Source organism: Lotus japonicus, chromosome 1, assembly GCF_012489685.1.
Source record: "Lotus japonicus ecotype B-129 chromosome 1, LjGifu_v1.2".
NCBI lineage: Eukaryota > Viridiplantae > Streptophyta > Magnoliopsida > Fabales > Fabaceae > Lotus > Lotus japonicus.
This window is the reverse complement of record NC_080041.1, coordinates 129,121,221-129,147,391: the sequence shown is the minus strand read 5'-3', so window position 1 is coordinate 129,147,391 and position 26,171 is coordinate 129,121,221. Positions and strand designations below refer to the sequence as shown.

General features: G+C 35.0%; 2 protein-coding genes and 1 non-coding gene across 8 annotated transcripts; 2 read left to right on the top strand and 1 right to left on the bottom strand.

Moving 5' to 3' along the window:
- Positions 1-804: 804 nt before the first annotated feature.
- LOC130730647 (G-type lectin S-receptor-like serine/threonine-protein kinase SD3-1) lies at positions 805-4,637 on the top strand. Its single transcript, XM_057582708.1, has 2 exons — positions 805-1,821; positions 2,009-4,637. The coding sequence occupies exon 2, from the start codon at positions 2,129-2,131 to the stop codon at positions 4,424-4,426; it is 2,298 nt and encodes a 765-aa protein (XP_057438691.1). The 5' UTR covers positions 805-1,821; positions 2,009-2,128; the 3' UTR covers positions 4,427-4,637.
- A 405-nt stretch (positions 4,638-5,042) lies between these two features.
- Positions 5,043-5,115, top strand: TRNAK-CUU (transfer RNA lysine (anticodon CUU)). Its single transcript has one exon. It is a non-coding gene; the product is annotated as a tRNA-Lys (tRNA).
- A 12,843-nt stretch (positions 5,116-17,958) lies between these two features.
- On the bottom strand, positions 17,959-22,044 carry LOC130730646 (guanylate kinase 2). 6 transcript variants are annotated; one of them, XM_057582701.1, is made up of 11 exons: positions 21,812-22,044; positions 21,363-21,399; positions 21,111-21,218; positions 20,918-20,991; positions 20,717-20,843; positions 20,247-20,609; positions 19,327-19,448; positions 19,111-19,246; positions 18,985-19,030; positions 18,788-18,896; positions 17,959-18,396 (listed from the first exon to the last, which is right to left on the bottom strand). In XM_057582701.1, exons 2-11 carry the CDS (start codon positions 21,363-21,365, stop codon positions 18,324-18,326), a joined length of 1,161 nt encoding a protein of 386 aa, XP_057438684.1. In that variant the 5' UTR covers positions 21,366-21,399; positions 21,812-22,044; the 3' UTR covers positions 17,959-18,323. The 6 variants fall into 6 exon arrangements, with proteins under 6 accessions (XP_057438684.1, XP_057438686.1, XP_057438689.1 ...); XM_057582703.1 differs by having other exon boundaries at positions 18,788-18,893; XM_057582706.1 differs by having other exon boundaries at positions 20,918-21,013; positions 21,812-22,043.
- Between the last annotated feature and the right edge of the window lie 4,127 nt (positions 22,045-26,171).

Sequence of the window (26,171 nt, the reverse complement as noted above, 5' to 3'; positions counted from 1 at the left end):
TTCGGAGGAAACCAAACTCATCACTAATTTGCTGACAAACCACATCATGAACGTTTTGGGGAAAAAAATTCATGTTTTATCTTTATTAACATTTTACCCAAAACTTGTGCAAAAGAGATCCAAGCAAGTGCTGATAACCTCAACTTGTTCTAGTTAGTTTCCACAAACAGAATCAAATCATCCGCAGAGGACAAGTGGGAGAGCTCAAGGCCATTACAACAAACCTTAATCGGTTTCCACAATCCAAAATCGATGGCAAATGAGGTCATCTGAGAGAACACTTCCATACAAGGCACAAAAAGGTAGAGGAAGATATGATTGCTTGTCTATGCCTCATTTTTTTAGCAATTGCATATTAATAGAAATATTATTATTTTTATCTACTCAACCAAACAAAATAATATAATACTAAGGCCCTCTTTTTTTTTTCACTTCTCTTTTTCTACTCTAGCAAAAATACATAAAATCTATTTATTTTTCCACGGCTTACTCCTTTTCTATCTTCTTTGCTCTCTCTTGAAATAAAAGACACATTAAGTACATTTTTTTTTGAAATGAAAAAAATATATAAAATATTAAAATTTTCGCAATAAACCTAATATGTAAGATACTTTTAATGAAAAATGATGATGTTCTTTTGATAATATTTTTTTCTATTTTTTATACATTTTTAAAAAAATCAAAACCAATACAATGATAAATTCACCTTTACTATTGATAAAGTCACTTTCCTTGTGCTTTTCCATCTCCATGAAAAATCAATAAATTGACAATAAAAGTAAAATTCCTTGAAAACCCCTTTTCTTTTCACATTGCATTCTCTTCTCCCTCTCCCTCTCCTTCGTCACCATCACCATTCACCACTACCATCTAACCCTGCAACTCACCTCTCATCTCTCTCTCCTCACACTCACATTCACATTGCTTCATTTCTTCACCCCATTTTCTCAAACACCCTTTTCCCCTTCTACCCTTTTTCCCACTTTAACCTTTCTTTCTGCTCCAAATCTATACCCTGAAAGCATCACAGTAGTAGCACCCTCAAGTCCACACCATTTTCACTTTCTTCCACTCACACCTTCCATTAACTCATACCCTTCATCTTCATGCCTTTCCCACTCATCCAAGCAGCATAGTAGCAGCATCCTTAAACCTGTGTTGTTAATTTCTATGTTTTCAAGTACCCTTTAGCCCATTACCCTTTGAGCTAAGTTGCTGGGTGCTAAGACAACAAGGGACAAAAAAAGGTACAAACTTTCCATCTGGGTCATGGGTTTTCATGCACTCAAGTTGAACATTTCCCTGTTCTGAGCTCTGGCTTTTTTTTCTATGCTTGATTTTCTCAGATCTCTCTTACCCTCTCTGAATCAGAAAATGCTAAGCTAACTCCTTTCAGCTACCAGCAATGTTATGCAAAATTGTCTCTTTTCATTCTGATTTTGTTGTTGGTCTCATCTTCTAGTTCTGTTTTTGAAATCAATCTGTGACATTCGAGGGTTCGTTTAGGGATTGCACTCTACAAAATGTGCTTCTTGTTGGTCTAATTTCGGTCCTGTCTGTACCTAAAGTTCCAATTTTTAGCACTAGAATTCATCTTTTGCTGCTATTTTATACACAATTAAGAAAGGGTTCCACTTTGGAGTTTCCTTTCTTCATTTTGCTGCTATTAGTCCTACATGAGTCTCAAAACTTCCAATTTCAAGTTGCTTTGTTAAATTGGTTGTGCTGTGGTGGAAAGTTTGTTGAAGGTTTCAGTAATGGTTATGGTAGCAGTGTGTGGTGGTGGCTTGTGGACTTCTGAGCTTTGGACTATTCCATAAGGTACCTAACTTGCACATTTCTTCTCTATTTTGTTTCATTTTGAAAATTGACCCTGAGCCCTTAAAGTTTGACTTCATTCTTTACCTAATATTCCTAGAAATTATGTTTTTTTAAGCTGTTATTATTGCATTGCTTAACAACTCTTGGGGCTTGACAAAAACCTCTAACTTACCTAATTTATTCACAGGTGTTTGGTATAATTAAATTGCCAAGGAGGGATTCAACATCTTTTGCTTGTAAAAGTGACTTGGTCAATAGAACTCATCATTATATATCTGTGAATTTGCCCCTCTGAGGATATATAGGTATGCTTGAACAGGAGTGTCTTCTTAGATCAGCATTGTTGCTATGTATTTTTGTTGGCTTCTTGGTACATCCTGTTGTGGCAGCTGTGATACCGTTGGGTTCGAAACTTTCTGTGATTGACAACAATTGTTGGGTTTCCTCCAATGGGGATTTTGCATTTGGGTTCTTCAACATTTCAGATGAACCTAACCAGTTTAGTGCTGGCATTCGTTTCAATTCAAAGTCTATGCCATATAGCAAACAACCAGTGGTTTGGGTTGCTGGTGCTCATGTCACAGTAAGCAACAGGTCATATTTCCAACTCACTCCTGAAGGGGAACTTGTCCTGTTTGATTCCTTACAAGGAGTCACTGCATGGACCAGCGGAACGCGCAACCGATCCGTTGTTTCAGCGTCTCTTCATGATAATGGCAACCTTGTTCTTCTAGACACCAAGCAAAACATCATTTGGCAAAGTTTTGATACTCCATCTGATACACTTCTCCCAGGGCAGAGTTTATCTGTTTATCAGACACTTCGGGCTTCAACCAAGAATCCCACAGCTAGTTACTACACTCTTTTCATGAATGCTTCTGGTCAGATGCAGCTTCGCTGGGAGAGTAATGTTATATACTGGACTAGTGAAAGCCCCTCCTCAGCTTCAAATCTCACTGCATTCCTTACAACTGGTGGAGCTCTGCAACTTCGAGACCAAAGTTTGAAACCTATTTGGACAGTGTATGGAGAGGACCATAATGATTCCGTGAACTACCGGTTTCTTAGGCTAGATTTGGATGGCAATCTCCGCTTATACTCGTGGACTGAAACTTCACAGTCATGGAGATCAGTCTGGCAAGCTGTTGAGAACCAGTGCAAGGTCTTTGCAACATGTGGTCAGCGCGGTGTCTGTGTCTTCACTGCTTCCGGTTCTGCTGATTGCAGGTGCCCTTTTGAGGTTACCGAGACTAACAAGTGTTTCGTCCCATATGAACAGGATTGTGAATCTGGCTCCAGTATGATGTCGTATAAGAACACTTATCTATATGGAATTTACCCTCCTGATGATCCAGTATTCATAAGTAATTTGCAGGAATGTGAGAAGTTGTGCTTGAATGACACACAGTGTACAGTTGCAACCTTTTCCAACAATGGTAGTCCCCAATGCTCCATTAAGAGAACTAAGTATATTACTGGCTATGCAGATCCATCTATAAGCTCAATTTCATTTGTTAAGAAGTGCTCAGGTCCATTTGCTGTGAATCCTAACATCATGAAGTCACCTCCACTAAAACTGCCTCGTAGGCTATGTGTTACTTGTCTAATGGAAGCATTCTCCGGAACACTTTTCATCTTTGCGATCCTCCAGCTGGGAATTGTTTTCTGCATCTGCCGAAGAAAGAAAAACTCTACTATGAGAAATGTCACTTTGGCTTTGACACGCCCGAATTCGAAGGCTTTAGTCGTGTTAACCTTCTCAGAAATCAAAAGCCTCACTCGGGATCTCCAGAATCAAATTGGGCCAAACATGTTCAAGGGCGTGCTACCAAGCAATCGCCCTATTGCAGTGAAAGACCTGGACGCATCCATAGAAGAAAGGAAGTTCAGGAGTGCGGTTTTAAAGCTAGGGAGCATCCACCACAAGAACCTTGTGAAGCTGGAGGGTTATTGCTGCGAGTTTAACCATAGGTTTTTGATGTATGAATATGCTGATAATGGTTCACTGGATAAGTACTTGGATGATTCCACTCTGTGCAAGAGGCTAACTTGGAGAAAGAGGGTTGAAATATGCTCAAGTGTGGCAAAGGCCATCTGTTATTTGCATTCTGGGTGCGTCGAGTTTGTAAGCCATGGAAATTTGCGATGTGAGAATGTGATATTGGATGAGGATGCAGTGGCCAAGGTGTCTGAATATGGGTTTGCAATAGTGGATGGTGTGGCCACATATTGTGGCTTTTCAGCTGAAAAAGATGTAGAGGATTTTGGCAAGCTAGTGTTAGCCTTGTTGACGGGACGCCTCCGAGATCGTCGACAACTTTGTGAGTGGGCATATGAAGAATGGATCGAAGGTAATGCAGCAACTAATGTGGTTGATAAAAGGATTGAAGGCGGTGCTGATTCAGAGGAACTGGAGCGTGCTTTAAGAATTGCATTCTGGTGCGTTCAAAGGGATGAGCGTAGAAGACCTTCTATGGAGGAGGTAGTGAGAGTGCTGGATGGTACTTTGAATGTTGATCCGCCACCGCCTCCATTTGCCTTTCAGGGGTCATCATTACATGAAGATGATGCACCAGAAAATGGTTCAGAATCAGTGCTTCAGTAGTGTTTATGCCAGCTCAAATTTTAAGAGCTTCTTTTCATTTACTTTTCATGTTTAGTTGTTACCTTCATTTGAAAAGTGTATAGTAGGACTAACATCTAGGTGAAAAGTAGCCATGCCTTTTATTTTGTCTCTCAAGCTAGCTATATGTGGCAGTGACTGTAAACTCTGAATTCTAAGTTGTTCATTTGAGTTTTGCGGTTTCTGCCTGAAATTAAGCGTTGTATTTTTATTTATTTTTTGGCTAGCTTGTTGTTGAAGGATAACAAACTTGGCTAAGATCAAAGTTCACTTTTTTTTGGTACATCGGAAAAATGATCAAAGTTCACTTTACCAACAACGAAAGGGCACAAATTCTAATCTAATCCCAAAAAAGTCATCTGTTAGGAGAAATTACCACAATAAAAATAAAAAAGAATTGAAGTTTAGTATCATTTTGTCTGGGGAGTTCCTGTGCCAGTTAGTGTTTATATTGAGTAATGAAACCTTAAAAACACCACAATTACATATTTAGTAGGTGAATACTGTTCACTATCGGGTGTCTTTGTTCACTAGATTGGTTTTGGTTGGGGAAACAAGGAATGACTAAAATAGGTAATTTAAGTAAAACTTTCAACTTGCCCGTCTAGCTCAGTTTGTAGAGCCCAAGGCTCTTAACCTTGTGGTCGTGGGTTCAAGCCCCACGGTGGGCGTTTCTATTTTAGGCGTTTTAATTTTATTTAACTTTCACATTTTTTAGTCTGGTTAGCATGAGCCTAAATTGAATTCAGTTACTAATTTACCAGTCCAACCCTCAATGAGAGGGATGAGAGACAGTGAGAGAGGCAGAGATAAAGATAGAGTGTAAATAAAATTTAATTTTTGAATTTGTTTATTGTAGAAATTTATATAAAGTAGAAAGTAGTGGAGAGTGGTTGGCACTAGGGCTAGCCTGTCCGATCATAATGAATGAATGAGTTGTGTTTGTTAGGGCTAAAAAATCTCTCACTTAAAAATGGATTGTAAGAGTGTGGGCAATGATAGGATGCTTGGGGCATGACCCTGGCCATGAGCCAATTTGACACCTCTAATTATGTTGGAGTCATTTTACTTACATAGCATTTAACTTTAATCAATGATTAGTGATTTTTTTTTCTTCACTCTGATTTCAGGTGGAAAAGAGTTGAAGCTATCTGACAATCATTTTACTATGATAACATTTAACTTTCATCAATGAGTTATGAAACAAAATTCTCTACACCTGATTTTAGGTGTAAGAGGTGTAGGACCGAGAGAGATTAAAAACAAGAACGGGAGTGGTAAAAGGAATAAAGATAAAAAGAGATAAGAAGGGAGGGAATGGAAACAAAAAATCATTAAAAAATGTAGTTATTGACATATGTATTATATAAGTATAGATATACTGTTACATTTTTATTTATATTACGGGGACTAAAGTTAATCAATTTATTACAATGTGTAGTGATGTTTGAATTATTAATATATCACTTATTGAAATTGATATTAATTACAACTCGAAGCCACTTGAGGAATATTGTAACTGGGCTTTTGTTATGGACTTGTAATGGATTGAGTCATTCACTTATAGCCCGTTAAGAGGTCTTTGTCCTTATCTGATCAGTTATAAAAATGCTTCCACATTGGGCAGTTTATTATACTGTATACTCTGAAAAGAGGATAGTTATTCTCAAACTAGCATTTCTCTAAATCTTTGTTTGTTTGTTTTTATAAGCTAGATCTTTGTTCGTGATTGCTCTTCAGGATTACTAACAAGTCTCCTTCTTCATCCTTAGCAAGAACAAGGTACGCACAATATTTATCTACAGTTTTCTATTACTTGTAATAAGACATGTATTGTGCATCTACATCCTTGATCTTGTACAAGATACTCTTATAATTTCAGCAATGTCGTATCAGAGTCAGAGTCTTGCAGATGCATACCATTGTTGATCTGTTGTTTTTATCATAATTTAGAATCTAAAATTTATGAACCCTAATTTATCAAAATAGGCCCTAATTTCAATTATGATTTGTATTCTCTTCCTTTAGGTACTTTTGATTCGATTGTTATTTTGAAAAAACTGTTGTGTTTTGGGGTTGCTTGTGTCTCATTGTGTTGAATCGGTGAATCCCGATATGGTTTTTGGTATATGCACGCCGAAATAGGAATTTGGAAATTGATAAAAGTCGTGATTTCCATGGAGAAATATCTTACCTGATAAACCATTGGCTTTTGATGAAGAAGGGTCCATTTTGAATTCCGACGTGTAGTCAAATAGGATAATAAACCTAACAACACAACATTGGTGGGGACGAGGCGGCTATCCACAGCTTGGCACAGGAAATGGAGGAGTGGTGGCCGCCTATAGTGTTGATCCTACTCTTGGTGTTGTCTTAGGTTTTGGTTTAGGTCTTCAATTTTCTTTTGGTTCTTTTAGTTTGCTCTTTTGTTTAGGGAGGCTCTTGTTATTTAAATCTTTTTAGAGTGGTTAAGTGGTTGTGTAAATATGTGGATGATTGAGGACTTTTGTTTTTATATCCTCATTGTTATATTCCTGAGCTTAGCCTCTTCCATTTTTATTATATTTAATATATATATTTGGATTTAAAAAAAAAATTAAACCTAACAACACAACATTGAAGATATTTCTTCTAAAAATCTATTTGTCTAAAATGTTACTCAAGACTCAAGAGGCGTCAATACACTGTATTTCTTTTTAGTTTTAGTTTAGATCCGAAATATTCAGTGACAAGTACACAATAGATAATTTCTTTAAAGAATGTTGTAATCCCAAAATAAAATTACAGGTCTTAATATGAAACAAAACATATATCTTTAGTTGAAGTTTATGGTGACTTTTGACATTGTATGTTTTTCTATGTGATGATTTGGGATTAAATTTTATTTAGCCTCATTGTAAAGTATAAATAATTATGATGTACTCATTTGTGAAAATATTATTAAACCATAATGTTGGAAAATCTTTAAGGTAAATATTTTTTTATCCGAGAGGACTAAAATTTACATGTCTTAAATTGATAGTATCACTTCTCTATCAAATTTGATTTCTTGCATTCTTAAGTTACTTCTAATCTTAGTTTATACCAGTTGTCATAAGTTCTTGCTCATTATTGATATTTTGTGTTATATTAATTTAAGATATTTTTTTTTATCTAAATAACTGTTCATTGTCAATGTTATTAAATTCTCGTTTCACATGAATTTATAGACAATCACTTGTTTATTTAATCTTAGATTAATTATGTGACAAACTTTATTGAGTAGTTTGTTTAGCCCACAAAGAATTATTTTTATTGGACTATTAAGTACACTTAGGCCTATATGAATCTTGTTTGTGGCTTTCATGTTAGTTAAAGCACTGTAAGACTCCTAGTGATATATTTTCTCTCAAAACAACATAATTTCTATGCATTCAAAACACTTGTTTACTAGAGAGAAAATTTTAAAAATCATGACTCAAATTAAATATATTATTAATGATCATATTTTCATTTACCAAACACTTTATTTTTGTGGCCTATCTAAATCATATGACTTCTATTGATATGATTAAAGTCTTTTGATATTTAGGATTAATGGGAGTTTGAAACCATAATTTTAAGAGATATGTTTGAGATGACACCATTTTTATCATATCTCTTATAGCATTTTAAAGATGTTTGAGTCATTCTTTAAAATTGTTTTTTTTTATCTTAAATCCTATTGTGCTTCCCCACATCTATCCTTCTTTATTTGTATGAAATATGAGCATGTTAACATATATGATATATCCCCATCGAATACTATCTTTTGCGGTGTAAAACTTATATCTTCTGATATGTCTTTTGCTTATTATTGATATTCTAGCTAGTTTTAATAATTCTCATATTTCTATTAATTGATTAATGGTATCCGAGTGGGAGATTGTTATATTTTTATTTATATTATGAGATTAACATTAATCAATTAATTAGAATGTGTGATGTTTGAATAATTAATATATCAGTTAATGAAAATGAATATTCTAGATTACTTGATGGATATTGTAATTGAGCTTTAGATAATGACTTGTGATGAGTTGAATCATTCATTGGTAACCTATTGAGAGATTTCTACCCTCATTTAATCAGTTATAAAAGTGATGTTTCATTAACATTTTGTTATTGTTATACTTTATACTAAATAAAAGTAGTTTCTCTATCTGGTTTCTTCACAATATCTTTGTTTGTGAGCGCTCTTTAGGATTAGTAAATAGTCATTCTTCATACGTTTCATATTTATTTATGGTTGTTTATTATTACTTGTGACAAGACATACTATGTTGTGTGTCGTCGATCCTTATATAATTTCAGCATATATCAGGAAAAAAATTCAATATAAACATTGATTTACGAATTTTTTTTCTCAAGAAATTTACGTAGCTTGATAAATATGTTTTTTCAACTAATAACAACCGATGGTGCTTCTTACAAAACACTTACAGTCATATAGTAATATTTGTAGTACATGGGTATGTTTTCATTTTCACAAAGTCTTATAATCATCGAACCTTTAACAGAATAAACAGATAAAGTCATGATCATTACACTATACCCACTTACAACTCGAGAGATTCCTGTAAAAATGTGTACTAATTCAACAAAGGTACACTTTATCATATCAATATTTGTTAGATAAAGTTGATTTTTTTCCCCAATGTATTCAACTTTTATGCATTCTGTTTACATAAAAATTTAAGTAAGTTAACCCTGCAATTTTTATATACAATTTTATGGGGGAAACATTAATTTCTTAACGTGAAAAAACCTTAGCTTTAATATACATGGTTTCCTGTGTTTTTCAAATATTAGGATATAGTTTTAAATTTTTCATGTTATCAAACTCTAGTGTGATCTACTAATAGATGGTTGGTTCAAATGTATATGTCTCGGTTTGAGTCTCTGATTTGAATCTTTTTTACCGCGGGAGAACTAGTTCCATCAGAATGTAGATGTTTTTTACTTGAACATGATTGACTTATGTGAAAGATAAATCTTTTTCTTGTATATTATGGCATGACAGGAACTTTTCAACCTCTCAAGTAGTTCTTTCTGCTTTGAAATTTCTTTGATGCTTCAGAATCAGAGGATGCATATGAGCATGCTACTAATTCTTTAAAATTTCTTTTTGGTTTCAGCAGTAACCAAACAAAGCAAGGGTGTTTTCAATGACAAGGCCCTGTGAGGATGCTGCTAGTACTTCAGGCCCCCAAGAACTGTGTATTAAGATTAATGTTGTTGAGGAGGGTGATGAGGAAGATATTTGTTCAAGTGGGTGCACTACACCAAAGGCTAAGGAGTTCAGAATTCCAGAGGTATTAACTTGTCCACCAGCTCCAAAAAAAAGAAGAGTAATGCTCAATTGGTCATCAAAGAAACCCCCAAGAGAATGTTTTACTTCACCAGAAATGGAGTTGGTCTTATCTGCTGCACTAAAAAATGTTCCAATTTGATGCTGCTTCAAGTTTAATTCACAGAGAACATGTATGAGGTTCAGTTTATTTACTTTCACTTGTTTAGAGGTGACTACTGATTTAGATCTGAATTTCTAATCCTTTGAAGAGATAGAGTTTATGACTATTTTGTAGTGCACAATTTAGTACTCTGATTGTTAGGCATGACTTTCCTTTTTATCTTGAAACTTTCTCTGGTTTTGGTTCTGGTTTTACTGGCTGATTAATCTAAATTTCTAAACCATGAAAAAACTATTTATATTTTGGAGTATGTAAATCAAGTCTCCAAGCACATGCATTGCAATTTGTATCATGTCTTGGACATCAATCTGGGAATATGCATTGCTTGCCCAAGAACTTTGATTGTATTTGGTTTCATGAATATTTCTTGGCCTTTGACCGGATGTCTCAATCCATTTGAAAAATTGTAGCTGCTTGGCCTGCTCCTCCCAATAAATGACTTTTTCGGGACTCAAATTTATGTCATCACCTTTACGGAGCTAACTTACACTAGAGTGTTGGGATATGAAATTTTGTCCTCACCATGTTGGTATTTGGCTTAATGATTACAATTTGCATTATTATCATAAGTTGAGTAGTTAGTTATATCTATTTTGCTTGCTTGATGAATATTGATATATATGTTTCAAAATCTCTCTACAATTGATTATAAAATTAGAACTGATTCTGGGGCATAGTCCATGTGTTTATAAATAAATCAGAATTAATTATGAGAAGAAGTTTTTGTTAGTCGGCCGTAATTGATTCTGAGGTATATATCACCTTTCAAAAGTTAAACTTGTCTCCCATTACTTTTCTTGTGCTAGCTCTCTTTGTTGAATGTAACCGGGATAGTGTTATCTCCTCACAACATTTGTAAAAAGGGAGGGAAATAAAAACAACTTTTGAATGTGGAAGTGAATGCTTTTGAATTATATTCCTAATTCTTCTGCTCCTTTTATCTCTTTTCCTCCTTCTTGTGACACTGATCAAATGCACTCCACACATAATGCAGCTATAATCTCTTTATCATACATTCTTTATGCCCTGCATGTACTCAGAAGTGTCCAGAGTACTTTATAGGATTAAAGTTGGTTCTATCACAAAGATCATGCCTCAGCGATAGATTAAAATGCTGGCTATCATTATCATTGTTACCCTTACCTTTGACAGTAACAAAAAAAGAATAGAAAATTGGAAATTAAAGTACAGCACAAAATGAGAATCCAAAGATAGGTAGCTTTGTGATGGAGTATCAAACAAAAAGTGATATAGTGCAAAAATGATGCTACTTTTGGATTTATTGTATGATGACTTGATGACCAAAGTGGTGTCCTACTCCTACCAGAGGAACCACACAAAGAGAGAGGGAGAAAGGGGTCGGTTTTTATTTATACTCTCAATGGTTTAACAAAGAAGTGTTACAGTTACTGTCAAAAAAAAGAAGTGTTACAGTTAATGCTGATTTTCTTCTTCTCTCAACTCAATTTAATTCTAACAAGTCGACGCATAATTTATGTACCAAAAAAAAAGTCGACTCATAATATAGGATATTGAGATTCTGGAATTGAACTATTTTTTACTCTACAAATTGAAATTCCTAACTACAAAATTACTTTTAAACGTAAATAGGGAAAAAAAAAACAAAATTTTATCATTACATAATTTCTTCTAGAATTATTGCTTTTTTATTTCACAATTGCAAAATGAGTTAGGGTATAAATAGAAGAAAAAAAATGTGTTGAGAAAAAAGGAAAGGCCAAACATATTTTCTTTTTTAGTTGAAGAAATATCAATCAATTATCAATTCAATATAGGGTGTGGAATGTCAATCCGATTCTCTGCCTGTTGTGGAGTTGGTGTTGTTCGTGTGCTTACTTGTTGACACGTGTATGCTTTTCTTATATGGAATATTAAATATTTGATGGGTTGGTCTTGGAGTGTGGAGTTTGTCCATACACTTCATGAAAGGAATGCTTGTGCAATTTTTTTTGGCCAAGCTTTGGGCTAATCAGGATGTGGAGTTGGTTTCAGTCGCGCTCCCATTGAGGGGTTGGGTAGCCTGCTTCGTTGCGGATGCGCTTGGTATCTCCTTCATGAGGCAATAGTGTCTGTGTCTGTTTGCTGTTTTCACTCTTTGTTTTTGCTTTCTTTACCTCTTGTACGAAAAAAAAGTTATCATTTAATAGTTATGGACTTCTGGTAGTCTTTATGGGCATCTCAAATAATCTGGGCGTTGGGGATTTGATATTGTTTTAGTTTGGTGGACATATATATGGGCTATTGGGCTAAAGGAAAGGGACAAATAGATTTTTTCCCATGTACACCAGTCGATAGTTGCAAAATATTCTTTTTATTATTCCAAAAAATAATTTTCCAAAGATATGTTAATTTCTATAATTTTAGAACTTGATTTCCGAATAAGTGAACACACATTTTTTTTGAAACTGGGCAATTGATTAATAAAATCAAGTTGCCATAGAGGCTAGTACATTTGCATGAACCAAAGATTTTAACTTCGACGGAACCTCTTCAAATCCAAATCGAATTGTGAAATTTTGAAGATTTCTTGTCCAAATAATCAACCACAGAATAAGTGAACATATAATTTGAAGATATAGAAAATCTGAAAATGAATTCCAAAAAGTCATAAATATATTTTAAGAAATAATTTTGGAAGATATGTATTAGGGGTGTAATTGAGTTGGGTTGAGTCAGATTTGAGGTGCCTATAAATTCAAACCAATAAAAGAGTCTCAGGTTGAGTTGATTCACATTTCTCATCTTTTGTCTCTGGACCCAAACCGAACCAGTCTGATGTAGAATGGATTGATTTGGATTGGGTGATCAAATTTGAATAAAATAATGTATTTTTTACAAACTCTGCACTAAATTTGAAAAAAAAAATCAAAAAGATGGACTAGGCGAGCCCCTCGACAGGATAAGGGACCCGCCCATGAGGCTTATGCATCCTTTAGGGCCGCTGAGTTAGGGCGAAGGCAAGGGGCTGTCAAGGAACGTGTGTAAGACCCAAGATTTTAGAATTAAATAAATAATTAATTTCCTGTTCACAATTAGGATTTAATACAACGTGAAAGGAATTTACATAAGTGGTTGCTGTTTAAAAATAATTTAATGAAGAAGAAAATTCATGGATCAATTAATTCTATCCCTGTAGTCAATTTAGTCGATAACTTAACTTATTTACATGACTGTCTTAGAACGAGAGCGTTTATAGAGAGCCAAAGTACTCTTAAAACACTGTAGAAATTAAGTCATAAGAATTCTGGGGATATACAGAATTGCTCGTATACCTTCCTACGACAAGCAGATTAATACGAAACCCTGGAATTTACAAACACTCATTTCCGATACCGGGAGGTTTGCCGAAACTGAATCCCTGGTTTTTCTAGAGCTATTAAATTAACCTACGATGAAGACTTTTCCTGTTCGGAGGTTCAGATAAAGATTTCATCCGCGTACGCCCACTCTAATCGACGTTCCAAATCTTTCTTCAGAAGGAAGTTTCTGCATCCGAGGTCAAAACCATAAAGTGCATTTTAAGCCGGTAAACATTAAAAACAAGCCTCGAAAACTAAAAATCATACTGATATTTCTTTGAAGAATTAGAAGATTCAGCGGGAAGAATATCGTGTCTAAAATACGTTGGAATCAGTAGGAAAAATCGGAATCGCGAAATAATCATTTTCTCACGTTTTCAATTTCCTATAAATAGGACTTCAAAACATCAAAAAAAAAAATCACAAAACACACATACACGGCCGTGGCTTTGGAGAGGAAGAGGAGGAAAAGTGATTTTTGCCAATTCTTGACCGATCGTCGTTCTGTTCGTTGCTACGCGTAGGCCTCGAGGTACTGATGTTTTTCCTTACTCCTGATCGTAAATTCTGTCGCTTTTCTCTATGTCTTTATGTGCTCAAAGTTTTGAGCTTTTTGTAAAACTGTCCAAATAACTTGATTTTAATGTCTAAAAAGTTTTTGGAATGTTAGGGAATAAGTTTAGACACTAAAATCAAGTTATTTGGACAGTTTTACAAAAAGCTTAAAACTTTGAGCACAGAAAGACATAGAGAAAAGCGACAGAATTTACGATCAGGGGTAAGGAAAAGCATCAGTACCTCGAGGCCTACGCGTAGCAACGAACAGAACGACGATCGGTCAAGAATTGGCAAAAAATCACTTTTCCTCCACTTCCTCTCCAAAGCCACGGCTGTGTGTGTGTTTTGTGATTTTTTTTTTTTTTTTGAAGTCCTATTTATAGGAAATTGAAAACGTGAGAAAATGATTATTTCGCGATTCCGATTTTTCCTACTGATTCCAACGTATTTTAGACACGATATTCTTCCCGCTGAATCTTCTAATTCTTCAAAGAAATATCAGTATGATTTTTGGTTTTCGAGGCTTGTTTTTAATGTTTACCGACTTAAAATGCACTTTATGGTTTTGACCTCGGATGCAGAAACTTCCTTCTGAAGAAAGATTTGGAACGTCGATTAGAGTGGGCGTACGCGGATGAAATCTTTATCTGAAGCTCCGAACAGGAAAAGTCTTCATCGTAGGTTAATTTAATAGCTCTAGAAAAACCAGGGATTCAGTTTCGGCAAACCTCCCGGTATCGAAAATGAGTGTTCGTAAATTCCAGGATTTCGTATTAATCTGCTTGTCGTAGGAAGGTATACGAGCAATTCTGTATATCCCCAGAATTCTTATGACTTAATTTCTACAGTGTTTTAAGAGTACTTTGGCTCTCTATAAACGCTCTCGTTCTAAGACAGTCATGTAAATAAGTCAAATTATCGACTAAATTGACTACAGGGATAGAATTAATTAATCCATGAATTTTCTTCTTCATTAAATTATTTTTAAACAGCAACCACTTATGTAAATTCCTTTCACGTTGTATTAAATCCTAATTGTGAACAGGAAATTAATTATTTATTTAATTCTAAAATCTTGGGTCTTACAACGTGTAAGCTTGATAGAGATAGGACTTAACGAGATGATCGCCTATGGGCGAGCACCATTCATGTACAGACTCTTTGACCAAGAAATTATAAGGCTCAAGAGTCCATTAAAGTTAGCTTAGGATTTTTAGTACCCCAATAAAAAGGAAATGTTTGTACCTTGAGAAGGGCTCTTGGACCATGATACATTAGGCGGCTAGGTTAGACCTTGCTTCTGCTAGGGTTTTGGGCTTAGTCCGACCTTTCTCTATACATGAACAAAAGTTTAGGATAAATCAGACAAAATTGCAAACAACAAAAAAGGGAGCAAGGCATGAAGAGGAAATGTCGAGATTACGAACTGCTCACTAAAAAGAGAGCTTGAATCACAATCCGGAAAGAGAAATCATAAAATAATGTGAAGAATTGGTCATTGGAATCATTCATTATTTGGCAAATGTTAGTGATATTCCATGATAATAGCAGTAAAGTAGGAGAGATTAATTATTTGTTTGGATTTTGTCGTGAGAGAGTGACGGTTTGAGGTAAAAATCAACCAAAGGCTAAGAGTAGAAATAGACTCACTTATTATTTATATATTTATGTTATTTGGTTTGGTTCAGGTTGATCAGGTGTGTGAGTTAAGTTGGTCGTTCGAGTCTACAATATCCAAACCCTATATCTAAACTGATGTTGATCGGATGCAATGAAAAAGTCTGAACTGGTCCAATAATTCAACCCAACCCACCAAAATATAATTGAATTTGTTCAAGTTGATCAAATTTGCAAATTAAGTCATACCTAATTACACCCTTAATATGTATGATATGACTATGTGGAAGAGGACAACAATAGTGGTGTGTGCCCCAACTTGCTCTCTTTCACTTTCAGGGTCCCCCCACACGTAAAAGTTCGCTAGGAGATGGCAAGTTGCTCTCCTGTGCTGTCTCTTACCAAGCTTCTCGATCCATTATTCACTCCCACCATTCTTTCCACACGTAACACTTCTTTCCACACACACCTAGAACAAAATGGAACACGTATTGGTGAAACTGAGATACATTAACTTTTTCCAATTTTTTGTTCTGTTACATTTTTATTTTAAAATATGCATAAAATTATTCTGGTTGCTCAAATTTCTTGCTTCTGGTGGTGCACAACCTTAATTAACTTAGCTTGCACGATGGAGCTGAGTTGACACAATGACAATATACTTGCAGAAGACACTCACACGTTCAAGTCAAAGATAGAGAGTAAAAATAAAATCTCAAAATCTAAAAATAACTCAAGTTTTGCATAATGAACAATGTGTGTACATAAACAACTACACATGTATTTATAGGTTTGTAGTTCATCGTATCTGTTTTTGCAAATCATTAGGAATCATTGTGGAAAGATTCTTGTGAGATCATGACTGCTTCTAGACAACCTTGTGTAATCATTAGTAAATATGACGATTAGTAAATATGTCGTCATGAGGCTGACTAGCTTTAGTTGAGATGAGATGTGTGTCTCTTCTTTAAGTCATCTCATTTGCCTTTATAATGCTTATTTAGTTATAAGACATTTGGGCCGACTGAAATGCTATTGAGCATTTTGACTTTTTGGGCGCCGGCTAAAATATAAAATTCATATATTATGTTTTGCTCCATTAAAATTTGCCATTTCTGTAAAAAAAAAAATTGCCATTTCAACATGGGAACATTACCATGTGGAGAGAAATACAGACCTAACACAAGCTGTAAGTAATAGCATGTTTCTCTACCCCCACATGAAGGTGTTGCTATGCCAACTTTTAAATGTGACAGCAAGAAGACACGAACACAATATTACAAGGAACCTACCTTATGTGATGTCGGTATCATGATTCATGACCCACTTACAGTGCCCGATCATAGCCATAACTAGTCGATGTGACACGACTTGAATTTCCTTGTTGGTTCACAACTGAAAACTGCATTAACGGCTTTGTCTAGTTGCAGTCTTCTCCCCGGAAATCGAAGATGAATTAATTTTCACTCACATTCAACTATTATATAAGTTTTTTTTTTTAAAAATTGATTTCATTCAATTAAGAAGAAGCCATGGAGGCAACAACATCATCCTGGATTTTCGAGGAAACCTCCAAAGGAGCCTCTTCAATCCAAATCTTAGTACCAAAACGAAAAGCAAGGTTAGCTGAACCGAAGATATAAGTATAAATGAGTGGGGAAATGAGAAATATGAAGAAAAAAGAAAGAAAATAAGTAATGTGAAGAATAATATAATTGAAAGTGAAGATGAACAAGTAGAAAATAAAAAGAGTAAATGAAATGAGAGTGTGAAAGATTCATATCTCATGGAAGATTCACGATCCATTAGAGTTAAATCCTATGTTCATGCTGGTTTCAACACTTTTGCAAACATGCCCAATAAGGTTGTTGTCTCTTCAATTCGGTCTTGATCTCTAACATTGTCATAACTGGAAGGAATGCTTTATATGTGGAAAAGAAAGAGTACTAACACATCTAAAGACTCCATTTTCATGCCTGCTTTTGAGGCATGATTAATTTTGCAGTTGTGAGTTTGTGTGCTCTTCTGTTTTCATATTGGAGACCGTCTTATAAATTAGCCTTGTCACAGACTCTTTTTCCTGTGCTGTAATAATTTATGAACACTATTTATATGGCCAATATACAACTCCTCATCCCTTCTGCATTATTTTGTATTTTTACACCAAATTTTCTAACTTTTTTATTTTAAAACTCTTGATTATTTGGTTTTATCATAGAACTTCTGTGTCCGTTTCGGCAAGACCCTTTATTAGTAGCCGTTGGTAAATAGGTTCAGGACCACCAAAACGCTAATCAAGTGGCAAGACTATTTAAATGTAGGCCAACCCTCCCCGACCAACATGTTCTTACCAAAAAGAATAATTGATGTATAGTATACTTACATGTTTATGTGCTTTAGAAAAAAATTACAGAGTGTAACTTATAAAATTATTGTGCTTTGAATTGTGTGTCTACCGCCAATCCGAATCTAGAAACGCTAGTAAACAAGCAACCTCATATAGTTAGAATCTCAAGAAGCATTAACATGGCATAAAGAACATATATAATTGGTTAAACGAATGACTTGAAACGCCATATAGAGTATAACACCCAAGTGTTTGACATACATATCTTAGAATTGTTCAAATTGTAGGCCTTCTAGGGCAAAAGAATTAAAGAACTTCAACTACTAGAGAAACAAAAGTCACAAACCATCTCATTGTCTATGTAGGGAATAACAAATGTGCGATCACCAATACTTCTCAAGTCAATTCAATTGCCATAACAGTCGAAGAACGCTAAGGGGAAAATATGTTAAACACATGAATGTAATTCCTTAATTCTGTGTCCCATTTTCTCAAGTTGCATACGAGTGGGAAAAACCAAGTTAGCTGGCCAAGTCCATAGAATGTTAGCTGAGCTCAAGCCCTCTTGTCCGTCCAGGTGCGCCCCCTTTTAGCGAGGAAATATCCAATGTGATCCTGCTAAACCAAGTACAAAGTCAGCTTCTTATTCATCAGCATCAAGGGTGCGTTTGGGTAAACAGCTTAAATAAGCACTTATGGCAATAAGTGCTTATCACATAAACGTTTTTTCATAAGCTAATTTGAGAAACTTATTGGAATAAGCTGAAAATAAGACATAGGCAGCTAAGCATAAGCTCTTATTCATAAGCTAATTTGAACAACTTACGAAAATAAGCTCAAAACAGCTTATAGGTAGGACATAAGCTATTTGCATAAGGTCTCACAAATACTTGCCTAAGCTCTTATCCTATAAGTTAAGAAGCTCTTCCAAACAGGGACCAAATCTGAAGTCTAGAAGCTACCCAATTCCAAACATGCACTATATAAGTAATGTGTTCAGAAGGCTTACAAGTTATTTGATTCCTTCTCCAATCCTGAAGAGATGCAGTTTATGATGATTTTGTCATCAGTTTTAGACACTGAAAAATCCATTGGTAGATTAATCTCTCTGGGTGCTGCTGCATTGATAAATGAAGTCAATATAATTAAATGGCCTTAAAAAAAGGAACTGCATACCAACGCTGATCCGCTTTAAAAGTTTCTTACCTGATTTGAGTGGAGCAGTGATAAAACTATCAAGTCCCAATAATTTCTGCACCAATGGATACTTTATATCAGGATGATAAAAAAAAACTTCAAGATTCAGGAAGTTTTTGCTTTAGCAGCAGTTACCTTAAGTTTCTCATAACACTCCTCAAGGTTGTCATTGTACAGGATGAAATCAAATATCTGAGAAGACTTCCCTTGCTCAATCTCAGCCTCAGCATTACGCAGTCGCTTCAAGATTTGTTCCTCTTTCTCTGTCCCTCTGGTTTTAAAGCAATAGTTTAGCCTACAATTCCGGGTCATTTAGAAGTAAAAATGCATTACTAAATAATGACTACTCACCGGTCACGAAGACGCTTCTCCAGCTCTTTCATTGATGGGGGGCAGATAAAGATGAATATGGCTTCAAGAGAACTAGCCCTCACGGATCTTGCCCCTTGAACATCAATATCAAGAATACACCTCTGAAACAGGGACCAAAAAATTTATCAGGAGAGGTCATAATAATATAATACCTGAATGAGGGTAATTTAACAAAGCTGAAATAATATTGCAACCATAGTAATCAAACAGTAACTTAAGTTTCTTGACCAGCATGAGACGAGACCACAACATATTGCATTGCATATATTTTAAAGGCTTAATTTTGATTGTGACAAGAGCCAATCAGCCCTAATATATGCCATTGAGATTTAAAGAGAAAGAAACGTGACAAAAGGCATTATAGTTATAAGGTGTGTTATATAATAATAACTTTGTATGCTTTTGTAAATTGATGGCCTAAGACTTATTGAGTTAAGAACAAACCAATGTAATATGATATTCTGCTATGCTTCTGAGAAGGCTATAACCGCACTTCTGCAGGGTTCAGCGAATAACAACTCTACAAGTTAAGACAATCCTTACATCCCAAATCTTATAGCCTATGCTTGGATGCCCATTGGCATATATGCAAACAGGCATTAGCACTCACTTAGAGACAAAAAGTTAACAGAACTCTTGTTATCAATTGGGATATAAGTCCATTCACATTGCACTCATCTGGGATCCAAATCCACACATAATAGTTTGTAAAAAGTCAATCCAATCATAAGAGCTTCCAGAAATTTGGTTAATATCTGAACGAATAAAAAGCAAGGCTCCTTTAAGGAGAGTTTGATTTGGATAGTGTGAAAAGTGCATGCATGCCTGCAATTTAATGTTATAATGCCCAAGCTTCCAATAAAATGAGTTCCAAAAATATTTCAGTAGAAAGAACTTACTTTCCCTGCATCTGCTACCATTTCAACAGCCTCAACACTGGTTCCATACAAATTACCATGGACAGAAGCAAACTCAAGAAACTTTCCATTTTTAATCTCTTTCTCCATTACACTTTTCTCAGTGAAATGGTAATGGACCCCATCTTCCTCAATATTTCTTGGAGCTCGGGTGGTGTGGCTCACAGAAAAACCAAACATAGATGGGAACTCCTGCATGAGCATTGTTATCAGTGTTCCTTTACCAACTCCAGAAGGACCACTAATAACAACAGGCTTCTCAGCATTGCCTATCACACCCTTACTCCACGCAACAACCTCAGACCCCGAAATTTTTCGTTGCTGCCTAACATATGGCGTGTCAACCTATCAAACACGAGAAATTTAGTATGTCTTAGGCAATTATAGAAATCTACTGTAGTTTTAGAGTTTCCTATCATTAATAGCCCTTTGTTATAAGATTAAGCACCAACCTCCAGGAACCATATTTGATCATTTGGTTTAGAACCCTTCTTAAGAATTAGTATTCTGTCTTCCAAAAGCACTGTTGAGTGGCCTTTGCATGACATGGGTTTGATGCCTAGCACAGTGGGGTGAACCCTGCAATTTAAAATGGATATGAGAAACAAAAGCTTGAGAAAACCAGCTATGAAGCTAAGAATCCTAAAACTAACCATTCTCCAAGATTACGGTCAAAAATTTGAACTTCAATGGACAAAGTGCCATCATCAGCTCCAGTAATGACATACTGTCAAACAAATGGAGGCCCACTTTTTGTTTTAGGCAGAAATCAGCTAGGTAACTAATCTAATCAATGAATATGAACATGTATTGAGATCATCTTCAAAGCATAATGCGTAATCTTACCGTTTTATCACCAATGGTAGTAGTTGTTTTGCAAGATCCGTTTTTCAATTCATAGCCATTAACAGGCCCGTCCTGCAGTTCATCAACAAGGAATGCCGGTGCTTCTCCCTAGTGATCAAAAACCAAAGAGAGATGGACACATTAAAGCAAAAACAATCCACATTTGAAAATCATAATCTACTTGCATTCACAAATTTATAAACTGTAACAATTCCAATCCTTAATGAAATAGTAGGGAAAAGGGATACTCACCATTTCAAAATTTGTGCCTGCTATCCTGGTTTAAACCCTGACCAAAAAGCATAAAAAGAGATGAATAATTGAATACAATACCAATTATCAAGGGATCTAGCAAAATATTCAAACTTCCATCAAATTAACAAACCTTACAAGCATATAAAAAAACAGCCAATATATATCAATGAGACTTAAATAGAGACATGCCCAGATTCCATAAACATCAAGGAATTTACATGCTTGAAGATTAAATTTTTAAAATTAAAAACAGAAAAATGCAGGGTTTTCAGCCAGGCTAACAAAACCAACTTGAAAAATCAAACAAATGGAGAAAAAAAAGAGAAATTTTGATTTAGCAGCACGCATGCAATCAAAAGAAGCGGATCAAACAGAATAAAACCCAGATCGCAATGCACAAAAAGATGAAAACTTTGAACAGACAAAGACCAAAGGATTGAAGATACCTTAGCAAAAACAAAGCAAGGAGACAAGCTTTGTTTTTGAAAGATGAACTTGTTTGTTAACAAATCATAAAAGGGTGTTGCAGAGAATGAGAGAAACTTGGAGAAAATGCGAAGAAGATTTTCATATTTGTAGCAAAACCAGAAGAAAAAGGGGGCGGCTTTCGTTTGCAAAACCAAGCAAGCAGGCAACAAAAACCTGTTTTCGTTTTCTTCTTGTGCGGTGCTTATGAAGCTTCTTCTTTTTGTTTCTTTGTTTTGTTTTGGAAAATCTTGCATTTTTTAATTTTATTTTTTATTTAAATTAATAATTTTAGGTATCCTTTTTTAGTCATGGTAAATAGGGTATCCTATTCCTAGTTTCCTTGTGGGACTAGAAGTTCCAAGAGAATTCAAATGGTGGGTGGTGGTGCAGGTTGACAAGTGTGGCATACCTATTATTAAAATAAATTTCATTTTGGAAAATATAAAGGGAGATTAAAGTAAACTATGAATTTGTGAAAGCTTGGACTTTGGACCAAAGAATATACCTATAAGGTTGGACCAAAGTTTGTGAAATTTAATTTTCTTTACCTAATATAGAACAGCCGTAGATCAGATTCAAATAATGTAAGTGTTTTCCAACTTGACGGAATCGGCTACATATGTTAATAGGATTCATGCTATGCAATTTGTGACCCAACAAGTGAAACTCATTCAAATCAGTCCCAAAGGGAGTTTAGCAATGTATAGATATTGATCTTCTTTTGTGTATCTTCGGCGTGTTTCTACCTTGATAGATAGTTGTAGAATTATAAACCTTACTTCTCCCTTCTTCTTCTTCTTCAAGTTTCCTTCTCTCCAATGCAAGTTATGATCTCTTTAAAATATGATTGTTATTAAAAAATTGTGTTCTCACCGCTCAGCAATTTTTATGGGGTTCTGCATCTCATTTCTTTTAGAAGGGGGTTTGCTTTTCACATTCCAGGAGTTGAGCACCCCTGAAATATCGTTGAGCCATTTTCCAACCAAATCTTTCATTCTCCATTGAATCGTCATTCTTATTACAGCACAATTGAAATCATACTTTAAACACATTCTAACTAGAATTTCGAATCTATATAAGTTTTAATCGAAAGAGAGTGAATTTGATGATGATTTCTCAAGAATCACAAAAATAAGTGTCTAAATTGCTATTGAAACTAGGTAAATATGACACTTATCAGATGTGCTAAAACATTCCTCTAATCTCCTGATAAGATCATCGCGAAGTTCGATTGCCATCTTAGTGGCCTCGACGACTTGTACTTGTTGGGGCAGTGGAGGTGACTGGTTCATCCCTATCCCTGCATGATCGTCATTATGTTTATTGCTTCTTTCATGTAGCGTTGTTGAGACTCCTTCCAGTGTCGGGGTACAGTTTTCGTGTTGGCTAAAAAATGAATCGTTATATCCAAAAAAAAAAAAAAAGGTCATTACAACAATCTGAAGCAGGGATGTGAGTTCAGGGGTCCTCAGTAAAAAAAAAAAAATTAATACTTTTAGTTCTGAGGAATTGTTATATTCCGAAATCCGAAATAGTACTCTTAAGAATTAAACTTAAATGCAATACTATCTGTATTTCTCGGGTGATCCATGTGCGACCTCATGAGATGTTGTTGCCTGATCAAAAGTTCTATTACCATCTTTCTTAATGTTTTAATAATTTGTATGTAATAATTCCTTTAATTTTCACTTTTTATGTGTCATATTGTGATTACATCAAAGTAAAAACTGCTCTTATGAACCTGCATCTAAATTTCATCTTAACTTAAAATTTAAATTAATTTAGAAAAGCTACACACACAAGGCACCACAGGGGTCTTAATTTTTAACACTTGGCAGAAAGTGAGCATCTGCAGCGAAACTTCATTTTGTGCCACTGTATTGTGCTTGATAACAGACGGTGAGGTGAGGGCCCTTTTGATAAATTTCCCTTTCAATTGACCAAAGTTTATAATATTAGCTACTAAGCATCTTTTGTTTGTCTGAAGGGAGAGACAAAGAACCATTCAATTTCTTCTTCAATTCTGGTGGTAGGTGAGTCGGCAGAGACTTAGTCAGCTGAAATATATGTGAGTGTGTGACCAAATTCTTGGATTTTTTGGGTATGTGCTGACCCACAAAGAAAGCAACCCAAGCTCTTAAGTCTTTCAATGCTGTGGAAGGACTAAGCTATTTTCTCTCTTTTTCTTTCTTCTCGCTAGCTTGATTAATTAATGTTTGTTTTGTTGCTTTGATTTTCCATCATTTTGTAAGAAAAACCTTAGTCATGCACATGCTTTGTAACTTCGTGCACAATTTTCTCGAATGCATGTGTTTCCTAAAAATAAGCTCCTTTAATTACTTGTCCGATATTTCAAGTATTTGAAAAATGAATGACCATCGATCACATGATTCTTTGACTTTTTTACCAATCTTGATACTTCACAGCTCACTTAATGCAGCAATCTTCTCTACTTTGTTGTTCTAGCAAGCAAACAGCTTCAGTTTGTCAATGGTCACCTCATTTGTTAGCACATCTTCTAGATTCTTGCTTCTTGCAATTTTCTTTAGTGTTAGCACCTCATCTTCAAGCAAAGATCTGATGCAGCGATAACATACATTAATGTGTTTTGGCTTAGAGTGAAATATTGAATTCTTTTTTATAATATTACATTTTGATTATCATTGTTTAAAACACTATTCTCCTGGATGAGTCTCATCTCTATTAAAAATTCTTGAAGCCATATCAATTCTATATTGGCTTCTGCTAATGCTACATGCTCAGCTTCTATAGTGGATAAATAAACAATCCTTTATATTTGCGACATCCAACTAATATTTTAGTATCGATGGTGAAAATGTAACTAGTGGTGCTTCTTCGACAATCAACTTCATCTCCAAAGACTACAGTTACGTTATTTGGTATTCTTCATACTCATTTTCCAAAGTATAAACACTTATTTACGGTGTCTCGTAGATATCTCAGAATCCACTTGACTACCCAATATATTTTTCTTGGTTTTTGATAAACTTAATTATGACTCTGTGTGTATGACTAATGTTAGTACAAACCATTGTGTACATTAAACTTATGGTGGTTGAAGCATACCAAATCGTAGCCATAAAGTCTCTTTCTTTCTCTGTCTGAAAGAAATGATCATTGGATAGATGAAAATTAGGGTCCACCTAATATGCATCACTTTTTAGTGGTGTAACTTTGCACCACTATGTTAATTGTCTATTTTAGCCTTGTTCAAAAAATTAATTCCATCAAAATCCACCCGGTAATACCAATATTTTTTTCTTTTTATAAAATAATTTTTTTTAATAGGAGTAAAATGGACAATTGGTATAGTGGTGCAACTTTGCACCACTAAAAAGTGGTGCATATTAGGTGGCACCTGAAAATTAACCAAAGATGTGTTAACCGACATGACTAGGTTGAATTTTTATAATACAACTATACAAGATTGAAATACTTGCTTGACATAATTACGAGCTTGTTTGATTATAGTTTTCAACAACAATTTTTAGGATGTGTCTACCGTGCCTCATTTTCTAACTGAGGCAAGGTAGTGCACTTACTGTTTGACCTCAAATTACAAAAATACCCACTTTTCTTTTTTACTTTCCATTCTTCTCCTTTTTCTCTCACTATTTCCATGGCAATAAACCCAGAAAATGAATCTGACCTAGCCACAAAATTCCTTGCTCAGTGACCCAAAAATCGATTCTCTCAACTTCTCATTTTCCTTCTATGCTATTAATTTTTTTTTTTATAAACCAGAAAGGCACCAGATCCATTTGTTTCTACTCATTAGCATGACATAGTGCCATCCCTGCGTATGGCTGCCATGGCCACGCCGCCACCATCACCACCTCTGAAGGACACTGCAATGAATCCGTTTTTTTCAATGCTTGAGTAATGGATGAATGTTGGGAAACTTTCGTACTCTTTAGCTTTCTGGGTTTACTGACCTGTTTTACTGAGTTTGCTATTTGAATTCAGACAAACAATAATTATAATTTTGTCTTTAAGAATATACAGTCATAAACTAGTTCACATATTTCTTGATAAAATTTATTGGTCCAAACCCCACACATACAATATTGTAATTGGACTGTACTGAGTTTGGTGTTACAGTGGCTATGTTCTCCGGCGGAAGTGGGAGAAACAAGAAGAAAGAAAGTGAGTGAAGGGTAGTTTAGTTATTGCGATTATTCCTAACATTACATCTGGACCACTTATTATTTAAGTATTAAATCCAATGGTGGAAATTAAACTGGACCACCGTGCCTCAGTTAGAAAATGAGGCACGGTAGACAAAACCCAATTTTTAATGTTAAAGAATAAATAATT

Excerpts from the sequence above, each read along its gene's own strand:
- LOC130730647 (XM_057582708.1), top strand. The coding sequence starts at position 2,129 with ATGCTTGAACAGGAGTGTCTTCTTAGATCAGCATTGTTGCTATGTATT.
- LOC130730646 (XM_057582701.1), bottom strand. Across the intron at positions 19,031-19,110 it reads AGTGTTATGAGAAACTTAAG|AAATTATTGGGACTTGATAG; the intron begins GTAACTGCTGCT and ends CCATTGGTGCAG. Across the intron at positions 18,897-18,984 it reads CACTGCTCCACTCAAATCAG|CAGCACCCAGAGAGATTAAT; the intron begins GTAAGAAACTTT and ends TTATCAATGCAG.